The sequence below is a fragment of the Schistocerca gregaria genome, chromosome 2 (assembly GCF_023897955.1).
Source record: "Schistocerca gregaria isolate iqSchGreg1 chromosome 2, iqSchGreg1.2, whole genome shotgun sequence".
Lineage (NCBI taxonomy): Eukaryota > Metazoa > Arthropoda > Insecta > Orthoptera > Acrididae > Schistocerca > Schistocerca gregaria.
The window spans coordinates 766,186,008-766,207,644 of record NC_064921.1 but is presented as its reverse complement, the minus strand read 5'-3'; the positions used below and the strand labels follow the sequence as shown (position 1 = coordinate 766,207,644).

At 37.3% G+C, this 21,637-nt stretch overlaps 1 protein-coding gene across 1 annotated transcript in view; it reads left to right on the top strand.

Moving 5' to 3' along the window:
• The window catches only part of LOC126334989 (sodium-independent sulfate anion transporter-like), a 129,181-nt gene extending 108,454 nt beyond the window's left edge, over nt 1–20,727 (top strand). The window contains exons 10-12 of the mRNA XM_049997800.1: nt 3,681–3,854; nt 10,891–11,044; nt 17,939–20,727. Of these exons, the coding sequence (XP_049853757.1) occupies nt 3,681–3,854; nt 10,891–11,044; nt 17,939–18,126 (516 nt within the window). The 3' untranslated portion in view covers nt 18,127–20,727. The remainder of the gene's footprint in view (nt 1–3,680; nt 3,855–10,890; nt 11,045–17,938) is intronic.
• Nucleotides 20,728–21,637: the final 910 nt, after the last annotated feature.

The window sequence follows — 21,637 nt, the reverse complement described above, 5'->3', positions numbered from 1 at the left end:
GCTTTGCGTGCTAAGTCCACGATCCTTCATAAACCTTTAGCACCACCCAACTTCACTATTAAAGTCTGTTAAGTTCCACTGTAGCAGTAGCTTACAACCATGTATTTGAATCATTTTTGTATTAATTCCAATGCCAGTTTGACAATGTCATTGAATCCATTTCAGTACATCATATTCCAGTTTTAGCCATTTTGTATTCAGCCCTCTATTTGCATAGTTTAATCTTCCTCATTTATTTCAGTTCTTTACTACCCCACCAGTCGCAGATGGTGTTTCCATGTTCTTCTGCATATGCTTTTATTTTCAATTTATAGCCCATGTCATTTTTTTATTTTTTTTACCATTACAAAACTAGCTACCAACAGAAATAATGTACTGTTACGATAAAGCAGATCACTTTAAATTAAAGTTCACTGGCACTACAGACTGCAAGGATGCGTCATAGGCTAGACAGTGTTCTGGGTTTGAGATCGTGGGACAGGAAGGAGTGTAAGCAAGCATGTGAATCCCCACAACTCATGTTCGCCACACTGGGGCACTGCTGCTTCAGTTGAATGGAATGCTGCCAGGTAGAGAGAGGTTTCCCATGGCATCAGATATATGCCATTTGTAAGACTGGTGAAGATTTTAAATCTCACACTGGACATTTTTATATTAATAAAAGTATAAGACACACCTAAATTTTGGAAGCAATTTTTCAAAGTAAAAAGTGTGTCTTATAGTCTTTAAAATACGGTAAGTATGGAGTAATAATACAAGATTGTGTCACAGTGTCCACTTCTTAGTCCTATACACAGCCAGTCTTTGTAAGTAGGGGTTGAGGCAATCTGAAGTGGAATCCGTGAATAACTAGAAATGCCAAGGCCAGGAAACACACCAACAAACTACGAAGTCTCATGCATATGAAGTACAAAGTGCATGTGAGAGTAATTATACATAATCCATTGAGTAATGGAGGCAGTGATATTCAAATATGAAGTGATGTGTTTCTGTTACATGCCAGGTTATATGCTGCTACAAACAATAGGCTCTGCCCATGACATGTTATCCCACAGAATGTACAGCCACAATACTGCCTGAGTATCTACAGGCTCTGCCATGCATTCAGTGTTATGGCCATCCAGCTATGGTAATAATTCCATGTTGACATTGAGCTGTCTAACTTGTAAACATGTCTAACTTGTAAACAACAAATAACAAAGCTACCTACACTGAGTTTGGATGTGGAAGGGTCGTGGTCACAAACACAGGGACAATGCTGTAAATAACACATATTTATTTAAACAGTAATTACAATAATCCAGTCATTGTAGCAACATACAGTAAATCCTGGATTACTAAAAAGCAAATTCATATTACATTGATGTACCTCATACAGTTGATGCTGTGACTTAACAACTGACTGGCGTTTTATGGCCTCCTTGTCACTGCCTTTATGAATGCATTGACAAAAAATGTTCAGGAAAAATCTAAAACATACATATTAAAGTAATTACACACATGGTGTTAACAAAGATACCCATCAGTCACACTCTAATATTAAAAAGAAATAACAGTTAGTAAAAATCAGCCTTGCTCGTTGAGTATTGCCATTAAAAGGAACTTCAAAGCATAATCATTAGAAGAGTCCCATCCTTTTAAAGAAATTTAAGATGTTTACATAGCAAAATTTTTAGGAAATAAATTGCTCAGTGAATATTAATGTGATTAAAAAACTTCAAGTAACTGAACTTAGCAAAGACTAACAGAGCCATATAAATCTCACTGCAGCTGAAAGAGCCCATATTTAAGGAAATTAAAAACAGTTATTGAGAAAAATTCTAAGGAAGCTTCCTACCCAAAAAATCTTAAAGAACTTGTGTTATACACATCAAAAAAGACATAATGGCTCTTGTCCTTGGCTTATTACCCCAAATTCTGAATGGAAACCAATCAGAACAATTTAGCTGTTACCAAGTAAGTTCCTGTTAACCAAGGATGAGAACCAACACATAAATAACCTAAAATATTACACTAAACAAGCAGGTAAATCTCTAGACCAGTTTACTAAGCAGCCGATCTCCTCCAGCGTGCATAATCAACAAAACCTATAGGTAGGTTTATCTATTACAGTCTCAGTTTGTCAAATGAGTGCAGCACTTTATCAACAAAATTTAAATCTTTCAACAAATGGACACTATGGTCACCATTCCAAGCACTGAAGTTTTGATCAATTTTTGACATCAAACTCGATCAGCCATGTATCAGAAGCATCCACCTTAGGCAACTAGTTGATCAAGGGCCTGTGAACTCTGTCAGTTGCTGCAGTTGGCCACCCAAATAATATCAGTATCACCATGCCATATTCACCATCATACACTGCGGCTGGCTTTTTACAAGATGCATGGTCAATCGGGTACAGCAACTGCTAGTCCATGAAACAGAGCTAAGTCAGACAGCTCCACACTAGCTTTTGCCTCCAAAGTAGTCAACAAACAAGCACTCTCTACCCAGAGCAGGGCTTGCTAGATTATCTACTTGTCCAAAAGTCACTCTCCGACTCTCACTGTGTAAGCTCTTACCTGAGCTGGAACATGTCTTTTGTTTATCATCACTGCTGTGTCTCCTAGTGAGGCACTGAGGTAACACTGCCTGAAGCAGTCTTCGCTAAATGATAGCGGACTGGTTCAAACTTCGTATTTCATTGGTGGTACTAAACAATCTGCAGTGCTCTCACTGCTGTAGTCACTTGACTATGGTTACAGTTCCATGTTTATGTTCTCTTATTCCAGCTGAGACATATTAATCTTCTTTTCTTGTTTTATTTCATTTTTAAAGATAACCATTATTCACTACCAGATCCTCATTATCATTCATTATTTATTATTTCACCCTGAAGTGTCCATTATTAGTTTTTGACCAAATGTATTTGTAGTTTGGTAAAAAATGTGTGTCCTTGTTAATTACGCTTTACATTGTCTTCAGAAATGTGTATTTCTAATAATGAATGAATGTTGTATAAGGGTCAGTGCTGTAATGGTAATCACAGGACTGCCACATACATTGGAGATATATGTAATTGAGTTTGAAATCAGTTGTGAGACCATAGCTATCCTTATTCATTGATGGGGGGAGGGGAGGGGGGGGGGGGGCTAGTCACAGAACATACTGCAAGATAGCAAATATATACATACAAAGAAATATAATTTCTGCAATTATTATGGTGTCTGTATGGTTTTTTGGTTACTGTTGTAAACTTGTTTGAAGCACGGTATTCTGGAAAATGTCGGAACCTATAATGGTACATCCTTTTCCTTTTTCCAGTGAGTAATGTTATTGCTATATGGTATTTCCAATGAACTGAACAGCTAGTCTCTTATGAGGAAAATATAGTATCTGTCTGTCCGTGCTGCTTCAGTACTGCAGTACGAATAAATATGATTGGTTGTGGTGGATATTGTAATTTCAGGCAGTGAATAATGGTTATTGCTAAGGACAGATCATCCTCATTTGTTATTTTCATGAGATAACAACAAAAATTGAGCTTATATGTTGTCAAACTGTGGACTTTATTGTTTTCACCGATTGTGATTTTTGCTGCTAAATTGCAGAATGAAGTGAGTGACTATAGCGTTTGCTTTCTGGAAATCTCTTTGGGAATCTGATGGGTGTTTATAATGATGTTCCATTTGTTTTTTCAGACTAAGGCAGGACAGGAATACTTGTTGGTGATACCAGGGAACAGTCTATACTTCCCTGCGGTAGACTTCATTCGCACAAGTGTAGGACGTGTTGCTGTACAAGAAGGGTCAAGTCATCTACCAGTCATTGTGGACTGTCGTTATGTATTGGGTGCAGACTTCACTGCAGCAAAGGTAGGTACAGTGATACTGTTGTTTGAAATATAGAGAATTATTAAAGCAAAAGGTGACAAGATTCCAGCTGTCATTTGAAATTATATGGAAACAGATATACCATAATACGGGCAAAAATGTAGACAAAAATCCTTCTAAAATATAATAAAAAAACTGTAATAAATCCAAGAACAGTATACCAAAACAGAAATATCAGAGGAACATGTTCTTTGGACACATCCTTATAATGGACCAGGTGAGGTTCACACATCAGATAATACAGTTTCTTGCGAGCAAGAGAACCAGTATATACTGGATCAAAGAGGTACGAAGGGCCCTGGTAGAAACTGGAATACAGGAAACAGAGATTTAGAACAGAAGGACTTAAAAAATTGACTGGCACAGGTTTGCAGGAAAGAATTATACACAGAGCGAAATCATCATGTAGAGAAGAGTGAAGATGGTTGCAAAGTATGGAAGAATGTTGGACAAGGATAACAACCAGAAGAAATAAAGCTGACCTGAATTGGCCTGATCCACTGATGGCACAAATGAGGAGAAAGAGGCAGCACAGAAGAAGCAGCACACATTTATATTTATCAGGAGTACACAAATCTTAGCAGTCTTATTCAAGTACCACTAATTTTAAATCTAGATCACTACATCATGTAGCTTATAACGAATATATAGAAACAGATGGTAATTCTCAAATTGTGAGTTATGTTATTCAAGTAAAGGGGACACAAAAATATAACAGTTATTAGATTCACTTCGTCACAAGTTGGTTGCAATCTTATTTCATTTCAGATCTGATGATGGGAACTTAGACTTGCTGAAACTGGTCATAAAAAATAAAATTGTAAGTGGCAGTGTTCGCCATTAAAGTTTTTACTTCCGTGTTGAAAACCAACTTTTGTCCACATTACATCACTTCCAAACAGCAAGCATAGAAAGCATAACAGTGCATTTTTTACTTCACAGCCACAAAGCCAACTTCTCTTTTGGTACCATTCATAATTAAACATGCAAATTTTGTCTTGTTATTGCTTATGCCAGGCTGAGATGTTACAGTATCAGTCGTTGAACGATGTCTTTCCTCTACTGTAACTTTATCATGCAGAGTCAGTTGTGAAATCATAATCTGTTGAAGTTCACTTACTGTCACAGAACTTATTTCTTCATTGTTGCAAGATCATTGTTAAAGTTTTCTGTAAATTAAAAGAACTGAAATAAAGTTGAATCAAATAGAATAGCTAAAAGTGGGGTAATAATATAATTCTACATGTCATTACATTCAAGATATGATAATGATTTGTAAGCACAACACACACAGAGTAGAAACCAAAATGGCCTCCTTCCCAGCACACCCGCCAGGGTTTGCACTATCGGAGTGACAGTGCTCTGTTCCCTAACAGCATCGTGTCAGCTTCATGTCTGTGCATGCTCACAACAGCCAAACATCTTGTTGCTGGAACCATGAAGCACACAGCTCAGTAAAAAGATTTTTGCATCTTTTTCATAAAATGGGAATTGATTACTGGCATTAAGCTCGAGGATTGTATGTTGTTGAAGCACAAAAAAAGAATTAAAGAAAAAAAAAAATTTAATTTAGTTGATAATATGAAATGGAAACAGTGGGAGCTGCAGTTCTACTGCCTATATGTGAGCCGCCACTGGCCATATCTAACCAGAAGGAAGTTGTACTTGGTGATTCAACCAATGTAGTCTGGGGATAAATCACATATGGGATTCCACAAGGCTCAATCTAAGTTCCACTGTTGTTACTCATACATGTAGATGATCTTTGTCTAATATGCAACAAGCAGAATTAGTTCTTTTTGCAGATAACACTAGTATTGTAGTCGATCCGAGCATACAAACAACAACAGAAGAAATGGCAAACAATTTTCTTAACAGTGTCATTGAGTGGTTTCCTTCAAATGGTCTCACTCTTAGCTTTAAAAAGATGCAACATAGTCAGTACTGCACATGGTGAGTAAATAATAAATAGGGTGGAAACTCAAAGATTTTATGTGTTCATATTGATGAGAATTTAAATAGAAAAAGGACAGCTTCGAACTCCTAAAACAGCTTAGTTCAGCCACATTTTCACTTAGAATAATTGCAAATCTTGGGAAACATAAGTCAGTAAGTGGACATATGTTGAATATTTTCATTCAATAGGTAACTTATCTTTCAGAAAGAAAGTCTTCATTCTTCAGAAATTTGCTGCAAGAATAATATGTGGTACTCACTCAGGGTCATCTTGTAAACATCTGTTTCAGGAGTTGGGCATTCTGATTACTGCTTACAGTACATTTATTCCCTCATTAAGTTGATCATAGACAATCTACCGCAGTTCAAAAAGGAACAATGGTGCACCTAATTAAAATACCAAAAGGAAAAATGACATTCATTACTCTACATTAAGGTTATCTTTAGCACAAAAATGGGTGCTCAATGCCGCAACTAAAATTTTTGATAACAAACCCAGTCTTACACACCAAAGTAAAATTTGAAAACAAACTGGAAAAGTTTCTACTTGAAAACTCTTCTATCCCAAAGAAGAATATCTGTGTGAAAAGGTGGTGGTTAGGAGTTACTAACTCACAGATGTATACTTAATAATAGTAATAATATTGATACTAATAATAATAATAATAATAATAAAAGAAGCTTTATAAATGTCCAGCATGTATCCATGTGTACAAAGTAATTAGTGATGTGAATGTCAAATGGCTTGTTCCACATCATTACAACTTATCATGCAAGTGATCCATGGAACATGAACCAAACCAACAAAAAGTGAATTGGACCTTTTGAAATGTGGTATTGAAGAATCAGGGAGAGAATAATTTTAAGGCACAGCTTCAGTCAAAGAAGGTACTGGTTGATAGCGCACATCCTAAGGCATAAAGGTATCAAAATTTGGTAATGTGGGAAATGTGAGGTTTAAAAAGTGTAAGGACAGACCAAGGCTTTGTTGCAGTAAGGAGATTCATCTACATCTACATCTACATCCGTACTCCGCAAGCCACCTGACGGTGTGTGGCGGAGGGTACCCTGAGTACCTCTATCGGTTCTCCCTTCTATTCCAGTCTTGTATTGTACGTGGAAAGAAGGATTGTCGGTATGCTTCTGTGTGGGCTCTAATCTCTCTGATTTTATCCTCATGGTCTCTTCGCGAGATATACGTAGGAGGGAGCAATATACTGCTTGACTCTTCGGTGAAGGTATGTTCTCGAAACTTCAACAAAAGCCCGTACCGAGCTACTGAGCGTCTCTCCTGCAGAGTCTTCCACTGGAGTTTATCTATCATCTCCGTAACGCTTTCGCAATTACTAAATGATCCTGTAACGAAGCGCGCTGCTCTCCGTTGGATCTTCTCTATCTCTTCTATCAACCCTACCTGGTGCGGATCCCACACTGCTGAGCAGTATTCAAGCATTGGGCGAACAAGCGTACTGTAACCTACTTCCTTTGTTGTCGGATTGCATTTCCTTAGGATTCTTCCAATGAATCTGTCTGGCATCTGCTTTACCGACGATCAACTTTATATGATCATTCCATTTTAAATCACTCCTAATGCGTACTCCCAGATAATTTATGGAATAAACTGCTTCCAGTTGCTGACCTGCTATTTTGTAGCTAAATGATAAGGGACCTATCTTTCTATGTATTCGCATCACATTACACTTCGCTACATTGAGATTCAATTGCCATTCCGTGCACCATGCGTCAATTCGCTGCAGATCCTCCTGCATTTCAGTACAATTTTCCATTGTTGCAGCCTCTCGATACACCACAGCATCATCTGCAAAAAGCCTCAGTGAACTTCCGATGTCATCCACCAGGTCATTTATGTATATTGTGAATAGCAACGGTCCTATGACACTCCCCTGCGGCACACCTGAAATCACTCTTACTTCGGAAGACTTCTCTCCATTGAGAATGACGTGCTGCGTTCTGTTATCTAGGAACTCCTCAATCCAATCACACAATTGATCTGATAGTCCGTATGCTCTTACTTTGTTCATTAAACTACTATGGGGAACTGTGTCAAACGCCTTGCGGAAGTCAAGAAACACGGCATCTACCTGTGAACCCGTGTCTAAGGCCCTCTGAGTCTCGTGAACGAATAGCGCGAGTTGGGTTTCACACGATCGTCTTTTTCGAAACCCATGCTGATTCCTACAGAGTAGATTTCTAGTCTCCAGAAAAGACATTATACTCGAACATAATACGTGTTCCAAAATTCTACAACTGATCGACGTTAGAGATATAGGTCTATAGTTCTGCACATCTGTTCGACGTCCCTTCTTGAGAACGGGGATGACCTGTGCCCTTTTCCAATCCTTTGGAACGCTTCGCTCTTCTAGAGACCTACGGTACACCGCTGCAAGAAGGGGGGCAAGTTCCTTCGCGTACTCTGTGTAAAATCGAACTGGTATCCCATCAGGACCAGCGGCCTTTCCTCTTTTGAGCGATTTTAATTGTTTCTCTATCCCTCTGTCGTCTACTTCGATATCTACCATTTTGTCAACTGTGCGACAATCTAGAGAAGGAAGCACAGTGCAGTCTTCCTCTGTGAAACAGCTTTGGAAGAAGACATTTAGTAATTCGGCCTTTAGTCTGTCATCCTCTGTTTCAGTACCATTTTGGTCACAGAGTGTCTGGACATTTTGTTTTGATCCACCTACCGCTTTGACATAGGACCAAAATTTCTTAGGATTTTCTGCCAAGTCAGTACATAGAACGTTACTTTCGAATTCATTGAAAGCCTCTCGCATAGCCCTCCTCACACTACATTTCGCTTCACGTAATTTTTGTTTGTCTGCAAGGCTTTGGCTATGTTTATGTTTGCTGTGAAGTTCCCTTTGCTTCCGCAGCAGTTTTCTAACTCGGTTGTTGTACCACGGTGGCTCTTTTCCATCTCTTACGATCTTGCTTGGCACATACTCATCTAACGCATATTGTACCATGGTTTTGAACTTTGTCCACTGATCCTCAACACTATCTGCACTTGAGACAAAACTTTTGTGTTGAGCCGTCAGGTACTCTGTAATCTGCTTTTTGTCACTTTTGCTAAACAGAAAAATCTTCCTACCTTTTTTAATATTTCTATTTACGGCTGAAATCATCGACGCAGTAACCGCTTTATGATCGCTGATTCCCTGTTCTGCATTAACTGATTCAAATAGTTCGGGTCTGTTTGTCACCAGAAGGTCTAATATATTATCGCCACGAGTCGGTTTTCTGTTTAACTGCTCAAGGTAGTTTTCAGATAAAGCACTTAAAAATATTTCACTGGATTCTTTGTCCCTGCCACCCGTTATGAACGTTTGAGTCTCCCAGTCTATATCCGGCAAATTAAAATCTCCACCCAGAACTATAACATGGTGGGGAAATCTACTCGAAATATTTTCCAAATTATTCTTCAGGTGCTGAGCCACAACAGCTGCTGAGCCCGGGGGCCTATAGAGACATCCAATTACCATGTCTGAACCTGCTTTAACCGTGACCTTCACCCAAATCATTTCACAATTCGAATTGGTGTATGTTGCAGCAGGGGTCTGCACAAGATAGACCAGTCTTAAGAATTAGAGCAAATCAGTCTTTGACCTGAAAAAAGTGTAATATTGATTAAATAAATAAAAGAAAGAAGAAAGATAGTATTTTATGCTAGGAGTGTTATCAGAGCAAGTGGAATTTTCCCAGTTAGACCGGTGTATTACACTTGCATACACTTCCTATTGAGATATGGCATCATATTCTGGGGAAATTCTCCTCATAGCATAAAAACATTCAGGAAACAAAAAAGATTGTGAGGAAATCTTGCAAACCATTCTTTAAAGAGCTGGGGATTCAACCCCTACCATGTATCTATATACAAGAAGTTGTCATGCACCTAAAAAAAAGCATGCTAAAAAATGGAAATGTATTTATTCAAAATAAATCTGTACATGAACACTATACAAGGGCAAATAGTGACATATACAGACATCATTGTTATACCACACTGTGCAAGAAAGGTGTATATCACTCAGGTTCATATTTGTTTAATAAGCTGCCAAGTAACTTAAAGGCCATAAACAAAATCCATAGCTTTAAAAAATCTGTAACTTCATATTTCTTGGATAACTGTTTTTACTCAGTAACACAGTATCTTGAAAAATAAGTTAATTTTGGTTGTAACAATATAAAAATGTAATGTAACAATATAGCAATATAACAATGTAACAATTTATAAATGTAATGTAGACAATCAGTGTAACAGTATATTAATGTAAAGTCATTTTGTCCAACATCTAAGGTATGGTATATGTACCTCAAAGATTCAGGACATAAATAAATGAATAAAAAACAATAAAAAATGTAGCTATGTTTCAGATAACACCTTTTTGATTTGTTTCATACTGCATATTATAGAAATCTTTTGGTATATAGTCTTACAGCACTTGCCACTGATTTCTGAGTGTCTCAAAAACATTTACTGAAATTTGAAGATTTGGAACACATGTACATGAATGTAAGAGGTTAACACATCAGTCAGTTGTCAATTTGTGTCAGAATATACTCATACAGCCAACATTAGTAATAGCCAATTTATTGATTGAACAATATTCTTTCAATTTTCTTGTACGTGTAGGAAGTGGATAGTGGCAATCACCAACAAGAGGGACACTTCTATCAAAGTGCATCCTGTATTTGCATAATTTGTGCATTGTTTCCTTTTTCAGACCTCTCTGATTTTGTAATCAGAATTATTCGGCTATGTCTTCAGAAGCTCTGCAGTTCTAATGTTGAAATATCTGTTTGTAACTTTGTGTTAAAGTAGTATGCCATTACATAAACATAGCAGTTAGAATCATGCTTAATAGAGAATTTTGAGATTTTTTTCTGATTGTACATTTCTGTTTGCTTGGATTATGATTCCTCTTTGTTGGTTGTAACTTCCATTTTACTGTATGAATTTCTCAAGTCATTGTGAGCCTTTACGATTAAAATGGTTGACACAGATAGACTATCTTAAAGTGGGATGTCTTTCATTTTTTAGGGAATAGCAGCACTCATAGAGGATTTCAACAAAAGAAAACAGCCAATATATTTTCTAAATCCACACCCTGATGTTGTATCAGTTTTTAAGGGAGCAAGTCTGGAAGAATTTGTTCACATTTGCAGCGCAGAAGAGCTTGAACAGAACTTGAAAGGTAAGAGTGCATGTATTATTATTGCAAATGCTGAAACTGTTAGTAACGTAATTTCATGGACACTGTTTTATGCTTGTGGCTTTTTATTCATCTGAGTAATTCAATATTAAAATGAATTTTATATTACATGTTTTATTTTTGGTACATACAAGGTATCTGTAGTTCAAGTTCTAGATTCAAAATGTAGAAAGAGAGCCGCTAAACAGAGATTCCATGACTTACCAAGTGGGAAAGCGCCAGTAGACAGGCAAAATAAAAAAACACACAAACATACACACAAAATTTTGAGCTTTTCGCAACCGGCGGTTGCTTCGTCAGGAAAGAGGGAAGGAGAGGGAAAGATGAAAGGATGTGGGTTTTAAGGGAGGGGGTAAGGAGTCATTCCAATCCCGGGAGCGGAAAGACTTACCTTGGGGGAAAAAAAGGATAGCAGGGCTTGTGGATGGATATGTGTGTGTGTGTGTGTGTGTGTGTGTGTGTGTGTGTGTGTGTGTGTGTGTGTGTGTGTGTGTGTGTGTTCGCGAGTGTATACCTATCCTTTTTTCCCCCTAAGGTAAGCTCGTGTGAAAAAAGGTCTGCTAGGGGTCTAGAGAAAATGATTACAAAATTCAAAAAGTTAGGTTCTTTTGAAGTGCAGTGTGGCAGAGGTAGGAAAGCAGTTGATCTGACGTCTGGTGAAGATATGGCCATAGAACTGCAGGAAGTGTCTAGTGGTGGTATGCAAACATGCAGTGCACAGGAACTGCCCTACTGTTCTACATGCCTATGAGCATGATGCATAACATCCTACCAAACATCATGCAGTGCTACACATAAAAGATCATCCATGTTCATGGGTTGGTTCCAGCTGTCCTACCAACAAGACAATCTTTCGCACTGAACTTTTGTGCTCGCATGGAAATGGACAATGAATCGCCATGGAACATTGAGTGAACAGACGAGATCCGTCTCCGTCTCCATCTCCATGGACATGTCAGAATGCAGAATTGCAAAATATTGGCAATGGAAAATCCACACACATGTCAACCCATACCACTTCATTCTGCAAGAGTAACTGTGTGGTGTAGGTTGACAGTATCGTTTACCATCGGGCTGTATTTTTTCAAGGAGATAAATCCAGGGGGTTCTGTTATCTGTATCATCACTGGTAAACACTATGAGAGTCTTTTGCACACCATCTTTCCAATGCTTCAACAGTATGGATGTGTGTTTAGGATCATTTTTATGCAAGCTAGTGCTCCTCCATGCATTGTACAGTCAGTGAAGTGGCTGCTGCAGAGGCATTTAAGAAATGCTAGAATAATCAGTTGTCATTCGCTGCAGCCTGGCTGAATATGTGTAACATGTGGTTGTGGGGTTATCTGAGAGATGTTGTGTTCAGTGTTACAATTGTAAATGTAGCATGCATAACACAACACCTGAGACACTTCAGTCTGCAGTGGAACATGCTATTTGTTGATTTCAATTTATGGTAGAAAACATGGACAGCATATTGAACATGTCTTGTGCCACTCTCACGACAATTATAAACTGATGTTGTTTTGCTTTTCATGCGGTTTTTGGCCTCATGACAATAAAAAACCAATTTTTGCCATATGGTGCAGCATTCCTTTGCCTTGGTGGGTGGGCTTATCTAACCAACAGCGCCATAACTGTTGACTGCCAAATTTGTGCAGTCATGCAAACTGAACAGTACAAATGGTGTGATGTTCAACCCAAATCTAGTCATTGTATTGTGATTCATTTGTCATTTGCATGTGTTAAAATTCTTACAGCACCGTCTATTGGTAAATATTTTTCCCCCATTATGTTTCCCCCTGCGTTAATAATTTGTTGTTAAAATTCATTGTCATTCTGAGCAATGGTTCACTTTCTACAGTGTATTGAAACTGGAATTTTAATGATGGACAACCTGTACATGTAGAATCATTATAGAAAGTTATGAGAAATTAAGTGCTGTCCCCATAAAAATAAAAATAAATATTAAAATGTTGTACATGTTGTTTGTGCTTTTCTTCTTAACATAATAAATGTAGTGTTCGATCGCACAGAAAATTTGATAATTTGTCATAATGAGCTAAATGTCAGAGCTAACAAATAAAATCACTCATCCAGACAACAAACATCCTAGAGCAGATGTTTATGGACCATTTTATCTGCACGATCTTGACCAAACTCAAAGCTTCATTCTGCTGCTATATTTTTCCTACTCTTCTGAACTCTATAGATCCCCATACTATTTCAAGAGGCATTCCTTGAGAAACAGTATGATGGGACATGATTTACCATAGCTTAGAAATTGTTTCTGGGATGAAAGCTCTAATCCTCTGTGGAGAATTATTGTAGTGAAACTCCCTGGAAAGGGCCTCAAGTAAAATATTTGTGGAATCATATTGCTACCAATGTTTAAATTCTTGTTGAGAATACCATTTCAATGCAGGCACTATTGGTTAGGCTTTACAGTGATCATTTTTGATTTCAAATGAAAGAGCAGATTTGCTGTTTCGAGCCACAATTTATTTTTTCCATCTCTGAAATATCTCATGGAAATAAATAACAGATAACATTAAACTTCTGACAATGGAAACTCCAGGTAGGAATATCAACAATGTAGGAAAAGAAAACACACACGCACGCGCGCGCGCACACACACACACACACACACACACACACACACACACACACACACACAAAAAAAAAAAAAGCACATGCGACCACCAACTCCAGCACAGCCTGAGATGCTGAAATTGGTGTGTGTGTGTGTGTGTGTGTGTGTGTGTGTGTGTGTGTGTGTGTGGTCTTCTTTATGGTAAGTAGCAATCTGTCTTTTCCTACATTGTAGATAACAGTTAACTTGTTGGAAGTTCCTGGTAGATTAAAACTGTGTACCAGACTGAGACTCGAACTTGGGACCTTTGCTTTTATTGTGCAAGTACTCTACCGACTGAGCTATCCAAGCACGACTTGCGACCCATCGTCACAGCTTCTATTCTGCCAGTGCCTTGTCTCCTACCTTCCAAACATCATACAATCTCTTCTGTGAACCTTGCAGAACTAGCACTCCTGGAAGAAGAGATACTGCAGAGACATGGCTTAGCCACAACATGGGGCAGAGTGAAAAATCTCATTCTGGGGTAAACTTGTTTATATGACAAGTACACAGTTTTAATCTGACCAGAAGTTTTACTGTATTACTTTATGTAATCTGCTGTAGAGTTTGATTCATTCCAGAACTAAAGTGCAACAGAGTTTTAGTTTTATGATCCCACATGTAGTAAGTGAATAGCCCCTAGTTTGTGGATTATAAAAACTACCTAGAGTTTATTAATATCATTTATTTTGAAACTGTGTTTTTGTTAATTTAAATCTACTGTTTTTAGAATGTCTTCTCTTCAACATACTCTGTCAATAATCAAATGATGAACCTGCAGTAGACAAATTTGCTTAATTTGGCACTCCATTTTTTAATAATATGGCTACTACCCTTCATAAGCGTTTAGCAGTTTTGAGATTTATAAGATGATTGAGTAGCTGATGAGAGTTCCCATATGGTTGTAATAACAAAATGTGGAATATAAAGTAATGTTATACCCCAAAATTCCTAAAAACATACCAGCTGTGTAATGTGTTAGAGCATTTCATGAGGAAATGTCTTTTGAATACCTTTCCTGAACAATCGATTTGTGATAACTTACTTCCAATCATTAAGTGCTTCATGATCATGATAGATATTAAATTATCTGAGTGCAACAGGAAATTAATTTTGTAGACATTGATTTTATGAAACCCAGCTTTTTTTTAAAACAAAGAGGGACAGGATGTCAAACCGGGCGATTGTAAGCAGGAGAGGCACCACAGGACATTTTAATTTCCACTGTCAGAAATTTATGTCATTATTAAGAATTTTACTGGCACATATGTGTGATGTATCTTAAATTGTAGTTTGTACAAGAAGAGAATAGAAGCTTTCGAAATGTGGTGCTACAGAAGAATGCTGAAGATAAGGTGGATAGATCACATAACTAATGAGGAGGTATTGAATAGGATTGGGGAGAAGAGAAGTTTGTGGCACAACTTGACTAGAAGAAGGGATCGGTTCGTAGGACATGTTTTGAGGCATCAAGGGATCACAAATTTAGCATTGGAGGGTAGCGTGGAGGGTAAAAATCGTAGAGGGAGACCAAGAGATGAATACACTAAGCAGATTCAGAAGGATGTTGGTTGCAGTGGGTACTGGGAGATGAAGCAGCTTGCACAGGATAGAGTAGCATGGAGAGCTGCATCAAACCAGTCTCAGGACTGAAGACAACAACAACATCTTAAATTGCCATACACGTATAAAGACCAACTTTGTATGTGAAAGCTTAGATTCTCTTGCAGCGTATTACAAAAGCACATCACAAACTCAATTTCAATGCTTCGGAAAGTAACATGTGGTGTTTGGTGGAATTCAAATTTATTACTTTTGTAATACGAAAATATGCAGCGTACATGTTGCTGCACATCAAAGATATTTCCAAAACGCGTTTTTCCCTGTGTTTAGTTTTTGATAGTGCTGGGAACTTCTATGCTCGTGTATAAAACCATAATCATTCGAAGGACTGATAAGTTATACAGTTCCGAGAGAAAATATGCTGTCAGTTAACTAGGAAATACGGGTATTTTTTCCTTGTCCGCGTATACACCCTGGAATAGTAAGTCATTAATGATACTTTTTTTATTAAGCTCATCACATGTAAATAGGAATAAGAGGAAAGAAACAATTAGAAAAGTGCAAATCAGATATGCAAAAATGAGAAGGAATATTTTTTTATTTTAAATGACATGGGCAAGTGACAATGACTGCACTTGCCTGCAGTTGAGGATAGTTTGCATAATATTGAAATGATATCTGTCCACCATGTCCCAAAAAATTATGGTATACTGCAATGTATCAGAACATCAATGTTTTTCAGTCACACATACAATTGTTTTGTTATGTTGGTGTAGAATGATATCACACCTATCACATTGTCCTCCATGTAAAGCAATCACTACTTTATTGATGGTAGGTGTGTTGCAGCATCTGGCATGCTGTATAGTTGATGTTTTATTGGCTCTTATGTGGACTGCATAATTATCTGCTGGCATGCTGTATAGTTGCTGTTTTTAACAATTTTATCAGGGTGCTATTTTGGTGCAAAAAGTTTGCAAAGCATATAATATATGACGTCACTGAACAACTTACACATCACTGTCACCCATGAAGAACATTTGTAGAAATTTATGTTCGGCACCAAGAACTGGAACAAATGGTCCTACATGATGATATATTTGCCATTGAATTTTGAATGTTTCATATACTGAATAATTTGTTGGCTTGAAAGGAAACTATATTTGTGAATGTGTTGTAGAATGTGCACAAAATCAGTGGAATCACCTGAAAGCAATGATAACAGAGGTTCAGGTGGTATGTAGAAAGTCAGAAGTTTAGCTTTGCCATTTGCGGAGCACAGTCCTGGTGTTACAACATAGAACTTTCACGTACCACAATGTGCTCGCACTTTATCCGTGTAGCTGATGTCTACACTTGGATGCAAACTGTAGTTGTAATTGACACTGTATTGGAATGCAGCAAGAATTATGTCAACATGCTCTGTTTGTTGAGACCGAATAGCATAGAAATGTTCTGCATCCACTCTAATTGTCCATTGCTGTGCTGATTCCAATGCACATGATCAGGTAGCTTGTAAATGATCAGCTAAATATCTGGCCATGCAATACCCTTCTTATTTCAAAGCGCGTGATTGAGCACCTAGCAAATGATCAGATAAATATTGTGCTGTGTGTTGGTCTTCCAGTTCTGATGTACGTGACTGAGCAACCCGTAAACGATCTGATTTTTTACTTGCTTGCCCGTCCTAGCTTCCTCGAAAAGTACATAGTTGCTTTCTCTTTTTTTCCTGTCTTGTAGACCTACCAATTGATGCATGTTTAGGAGGCATGATCATTTTCACAGTGAAAGTAGCAGCAACTGTTCAATGTTTCAGCTTGGTCTGAACTAAATTATTTTGCTTACATGTGAAAATTGTTGTGTAGGCTACTCATATTTGTTAAACTGTTACACAGGACTACCATCATGTGAGAGCTTGCAGGAATCTCACCATATGGGAGACCAAAGATGAGACTTGCATTATTGTCTTTCTCACTGTCAGTTTTAATGGAAGACCAGTACACTGTTGCTGTAAATCTACACAGCTACAAACTGTCTCCAGACAATACTGATAGTTTTGCAAAAAGATGAACACACATCGGGCCATTACTGTTTGAGATCATACATTCTGGACAGATAGACATTCATTTTTTTCTGTATCAGGATATTCAAAGAGGTGCGGTGTGGGCTCATTCTGTATAATCCATTGTGAGTATTTAAACTTAGGTTTTCATTTTTAATACCACTGCAGGGCATTGTATGTTTCTGTTTTACTTAGAACACTGTTCAGTGCAGCAACAGCTGCAACTACACTTCAAGGTGCCCCTCATATTCAGAAATATACATTTCTGTTTGGTTTGCTATGGGTACTGCAAAATCAAATAAATCATTTAGAACATATTTTTTCTATACAAGACATAATGATCAGAAGATATGTGTAATCATGCTGCATGCTGTAGAACAGCGAACACTACTGTGTTGTAATGTAATTAACACTTCGATGAAATTCTTGCAAATCCCCTAATCCAATGAAAATTAAATACAGAAAATACCCTCTTAATAGGAGAATAAAATTAACGTGTTACATATGGCAACTATAGAACTGGAATTGACCATGGATATGGTTTCCCATTTACTTCCAGTAAATTGCTAAACAGTAGTTGATAAAATGTTTAATCCTTCTTATTGATTTTCTTTTCTAGTAAACAATGAAGAATTCACGGGAGAAGAAGTGAAAATGAATGGATTTGATCTTAAAGAGGTGTCCATAACGCAGGATGGGAATACTTACTTGCCATTACCCCGAACAGATGCTGTAGATGGCCGAAGACGCTTCAGCAACAGTGTACCACTGCTGACAGAACAAAACAGACAGTTTTATACAACATGAGACTGGAATGCCTAGTAAAACTACTTCACTAAAGCTGTCTCTCAAACATGGTGTAGATGCAATCTGTAATTGCAGTGACTAATACTTTGCTTTGGGAAGGTGGTTTATCTCCTTATTTTCATCTGAAACATTGTTCAATACTATAATGTTAATTCCATGGCATAATTTTGAGAGAAAAATGTGCCATTTCACTTAAAGGGAATCAGTGCTGATCTTTGACATTACTTTTACTTGAAAGCAACTTTATCTTTCAGCTTCTACAAAACTTGTAAAACTTGTGTGGAACTCGCTCACTGAAGTGAAAACATTTGAAAATGTTTCTTTTGTTTCATTTATATTTCTTACAGTTAGAATGTTACGTTTGGAAGAACATATGAAGTGGATATCATTCTCAGAACTCATATCAGTGTTACTCAGAAAATATCATAAATGTTCAGCTGATTCCTCTCTCATGAGCTGAGGTGAACTCTTTTAAGTTAACCAAAAACATTCTGTCACGTCATTGCACAGTCAATGCAGATGTGGCTCTTTTCAGCATTGCTGACATGGTGATGACCATTTGTGGCAATATATATCGTTGCATTCAATGCAGTTAATGCTATAGAAACCACAGGCCATCTTATTACAGAAATAACATTTACCACCACATTTATCCACCTGCTGACTATGGAATTGGCAAGTGCTTAAAAATTTTTGTGGACATTCTGCTCATTTTATTTAAATAGTCTATGCTGTGGCTTCTTCAACTCATTCCTGAATTGATATTTATGCCAAAACACTATTTTATATCGATATTTTAATTCCTCCTTCCTTATTTTATTTGCTTCACTGGACCCATCTGTTTTTTTCTGCTGGTTGTGTCTTTATCTTCTTTTTTGCAACTTCAGGATCTGTAGAAATAACTGTCCATTGTTCTTCCATAATCAGAACTCAGTCCTTACTCATAACAAAATATTCAATGTTATGCCATTTTTCTTCATCACTAAATCCCCTTTGAGCATACATTTTTTTTAAATTCTGACTTAACACTTCCCAATCTTGGTATCGAAAACTTGACAAAGGCCCTACTTGATTTAGCATATGCCACTGTAAAAGGTCTGTCCTTAACAGTTTCTGCTGCAGCAGGAGTTATTCCATCACTGCTGCCAGTATAGCAACAACTTTTGCTGATTTCTTTTGTAGTCATCCCACATGGAGGTGCTGAATCTGTATGGCACATTCAAATCATGGTGAACCACTAGCAGCATGATTGTACCTCTGGTTCTGATGAGCTTGTATGAAAATAATATATCATGATGTATGATTGTGTGCCCACTGTACTGTGGCAAGTACTAAATTTTGAAGTACTGCAGGCAGTTGTATGTATAAGAGGGTGCCAGTAGAGTGCCTGTTGGAATTTTGAAGCGTAGGTGAATCTTACACAAGGGTCCAATATTCAGCTACATTTTCTGTAGCTACCTGAAGTGAGATATAAGTATGCTTAAAATAAAAGTAAGTGTGTGTGTGTGTGTGTGTGTGTGTGTGTGTGTGTGTGTGTGTGTGTTTTGTGACTATTATGGTGTAGATTTTATTGTTGCAGTACTTGTTTCAGGCTGCATTATCCATTATTGTGTAGCATTCTGTTATTGATGTGTGTTCACTCCTTTTACTCTTAATAGCAGTTACAAAGCTCTCTAGGCTTTGTCCCATTCAGAAAAAGTTGGACTAATGAGTGAATATTGATGTCAACTAATTATGGTTGAAAGAAAATATGAGAGGGTTTTTTAAATTTATCTTATTTGTGATTGTATTCAATGGAATGAAAAATGAGTAGATTAGTTTGGATATATGGATCTTTTGTGGCTCTGTCTTAAAAATTCTTGAAATTATTTATTTTTTCTTAACGCTAAGCTTCAAATGAAAATGTGTCCAAACAGACATACCTGTTTTGTTACTTTGTATTAATTTAAATCTAAGATTATTTAGTTTAATAATGAAATCTATGAATTTCATACGCTGAAAGACTTACCAAAGTTGGTATAAGGTTTGTAACCTGTTAGATTATAGTAGTATGAAATGTGTTTGTGTGTGTTTGTGTGTGTGTGTGTGTGTGTGTGTGTGTGTGTGTGTGTGTGTGTGTGTGTGTGTGTGTGTGTGTGTGTAGGAGGAGTATCAGTGTTGTTTCTGTTAGTTAGTTTATTGTATGTTTCTTGTTATTCATGTATGAGAAGCTTTATGTATGCATTAATTGTTGTATGGAAATTGAAAGTTTGGTTATGTTTTATAATGTGCTCTATATAATTTTCAGTACAATAATGTGAGAAGTACCAAAAATGAGGGAGGGAGGGAGGGAGGGAGGGAGGGAGAGAGGGAGGGAGAGAGGGGGAGAGAGAGAGAGAGAGAGAGAGAGAGAGAGAGAGAGAGAGAGAGAGAGAGAGAGAGAGAGAGAGTCATTTACAAATATTCGTTGTTTCATATTTTTGTTACTTTCACTGCCTTACATTTTATCATCTGTTTTTTTATACACAAGTTTGATTGTTAATTTTTGTGAGATGTGTCTTGCTGTGCTAATTGTAAACAATTTTCAAGTGTGCAATAAAATACTTTTTCACTGACAAAAAATTATATCATTGTACTATTGCCATGAATCCACTCGTATTTCCTATAGCCTTCAATGAAATTTATTATTTAAATATTGTTCACCCACTTTCCACAGTCTTTCTTTATTTTAATACACTGAAAACTTTTACTTATAGTGCATCAGTGGAAACTCCTAAATGTCATCATCAACTGTTCCAAAAGATTAACAACATTCTTGTGACAGAGGGGGTGAAGCCTGTTTAGAGACATGTAGGAATGGATATATGATGTCATCCACAATTAACTGAACCGAATCATTCAGCATCATATTGAGATACTCTGTTAATCTTGGGCAAACAGTTGGAGCTATTAAAATGTTATTGATTTTTTTACTATAAACATTTTTGTCGGTCATAAATACAGATTTAGTCACACACACACACACACACACACACACACACACACACACACACACACACACACACACACACACGCAAACGCAAACGCAAACGCAAACGCAACTTGCACACGACTGCACTCTCAGGCAACTGAATGGGAGTGATGACTGGGTGGGGGTAAAGAGAAGGCTCATCCCCGTGTGTGCATGTGTGCATGCATGTGTCATCTGTTTTTGATGAAGGCATTACTGGCTGAAAGCTTTATTTGTGAAAGTCTTTTTGTTGTGCTTCTCTGCGCTCAGCATCTCCACTATATGGTGAGTAGCAACTTTCCTTTCCCTAATGTTGTTCATCCTGGAATTTGCATTGTTTGATTAAAATAAAAATAAGTGAGACATAAAATATGTACTTAAGATAATTCTCATTTATTGTTCTGTCTCAGTTACATTTCTTTTTATTAGATTATATGCTTGTCACTCTGGATCATATTCAGATCTAAGCAGTTGCGTCAGCACCCATCTTTTCTACTCTCAGCCACATATCAGAGTAGTCAA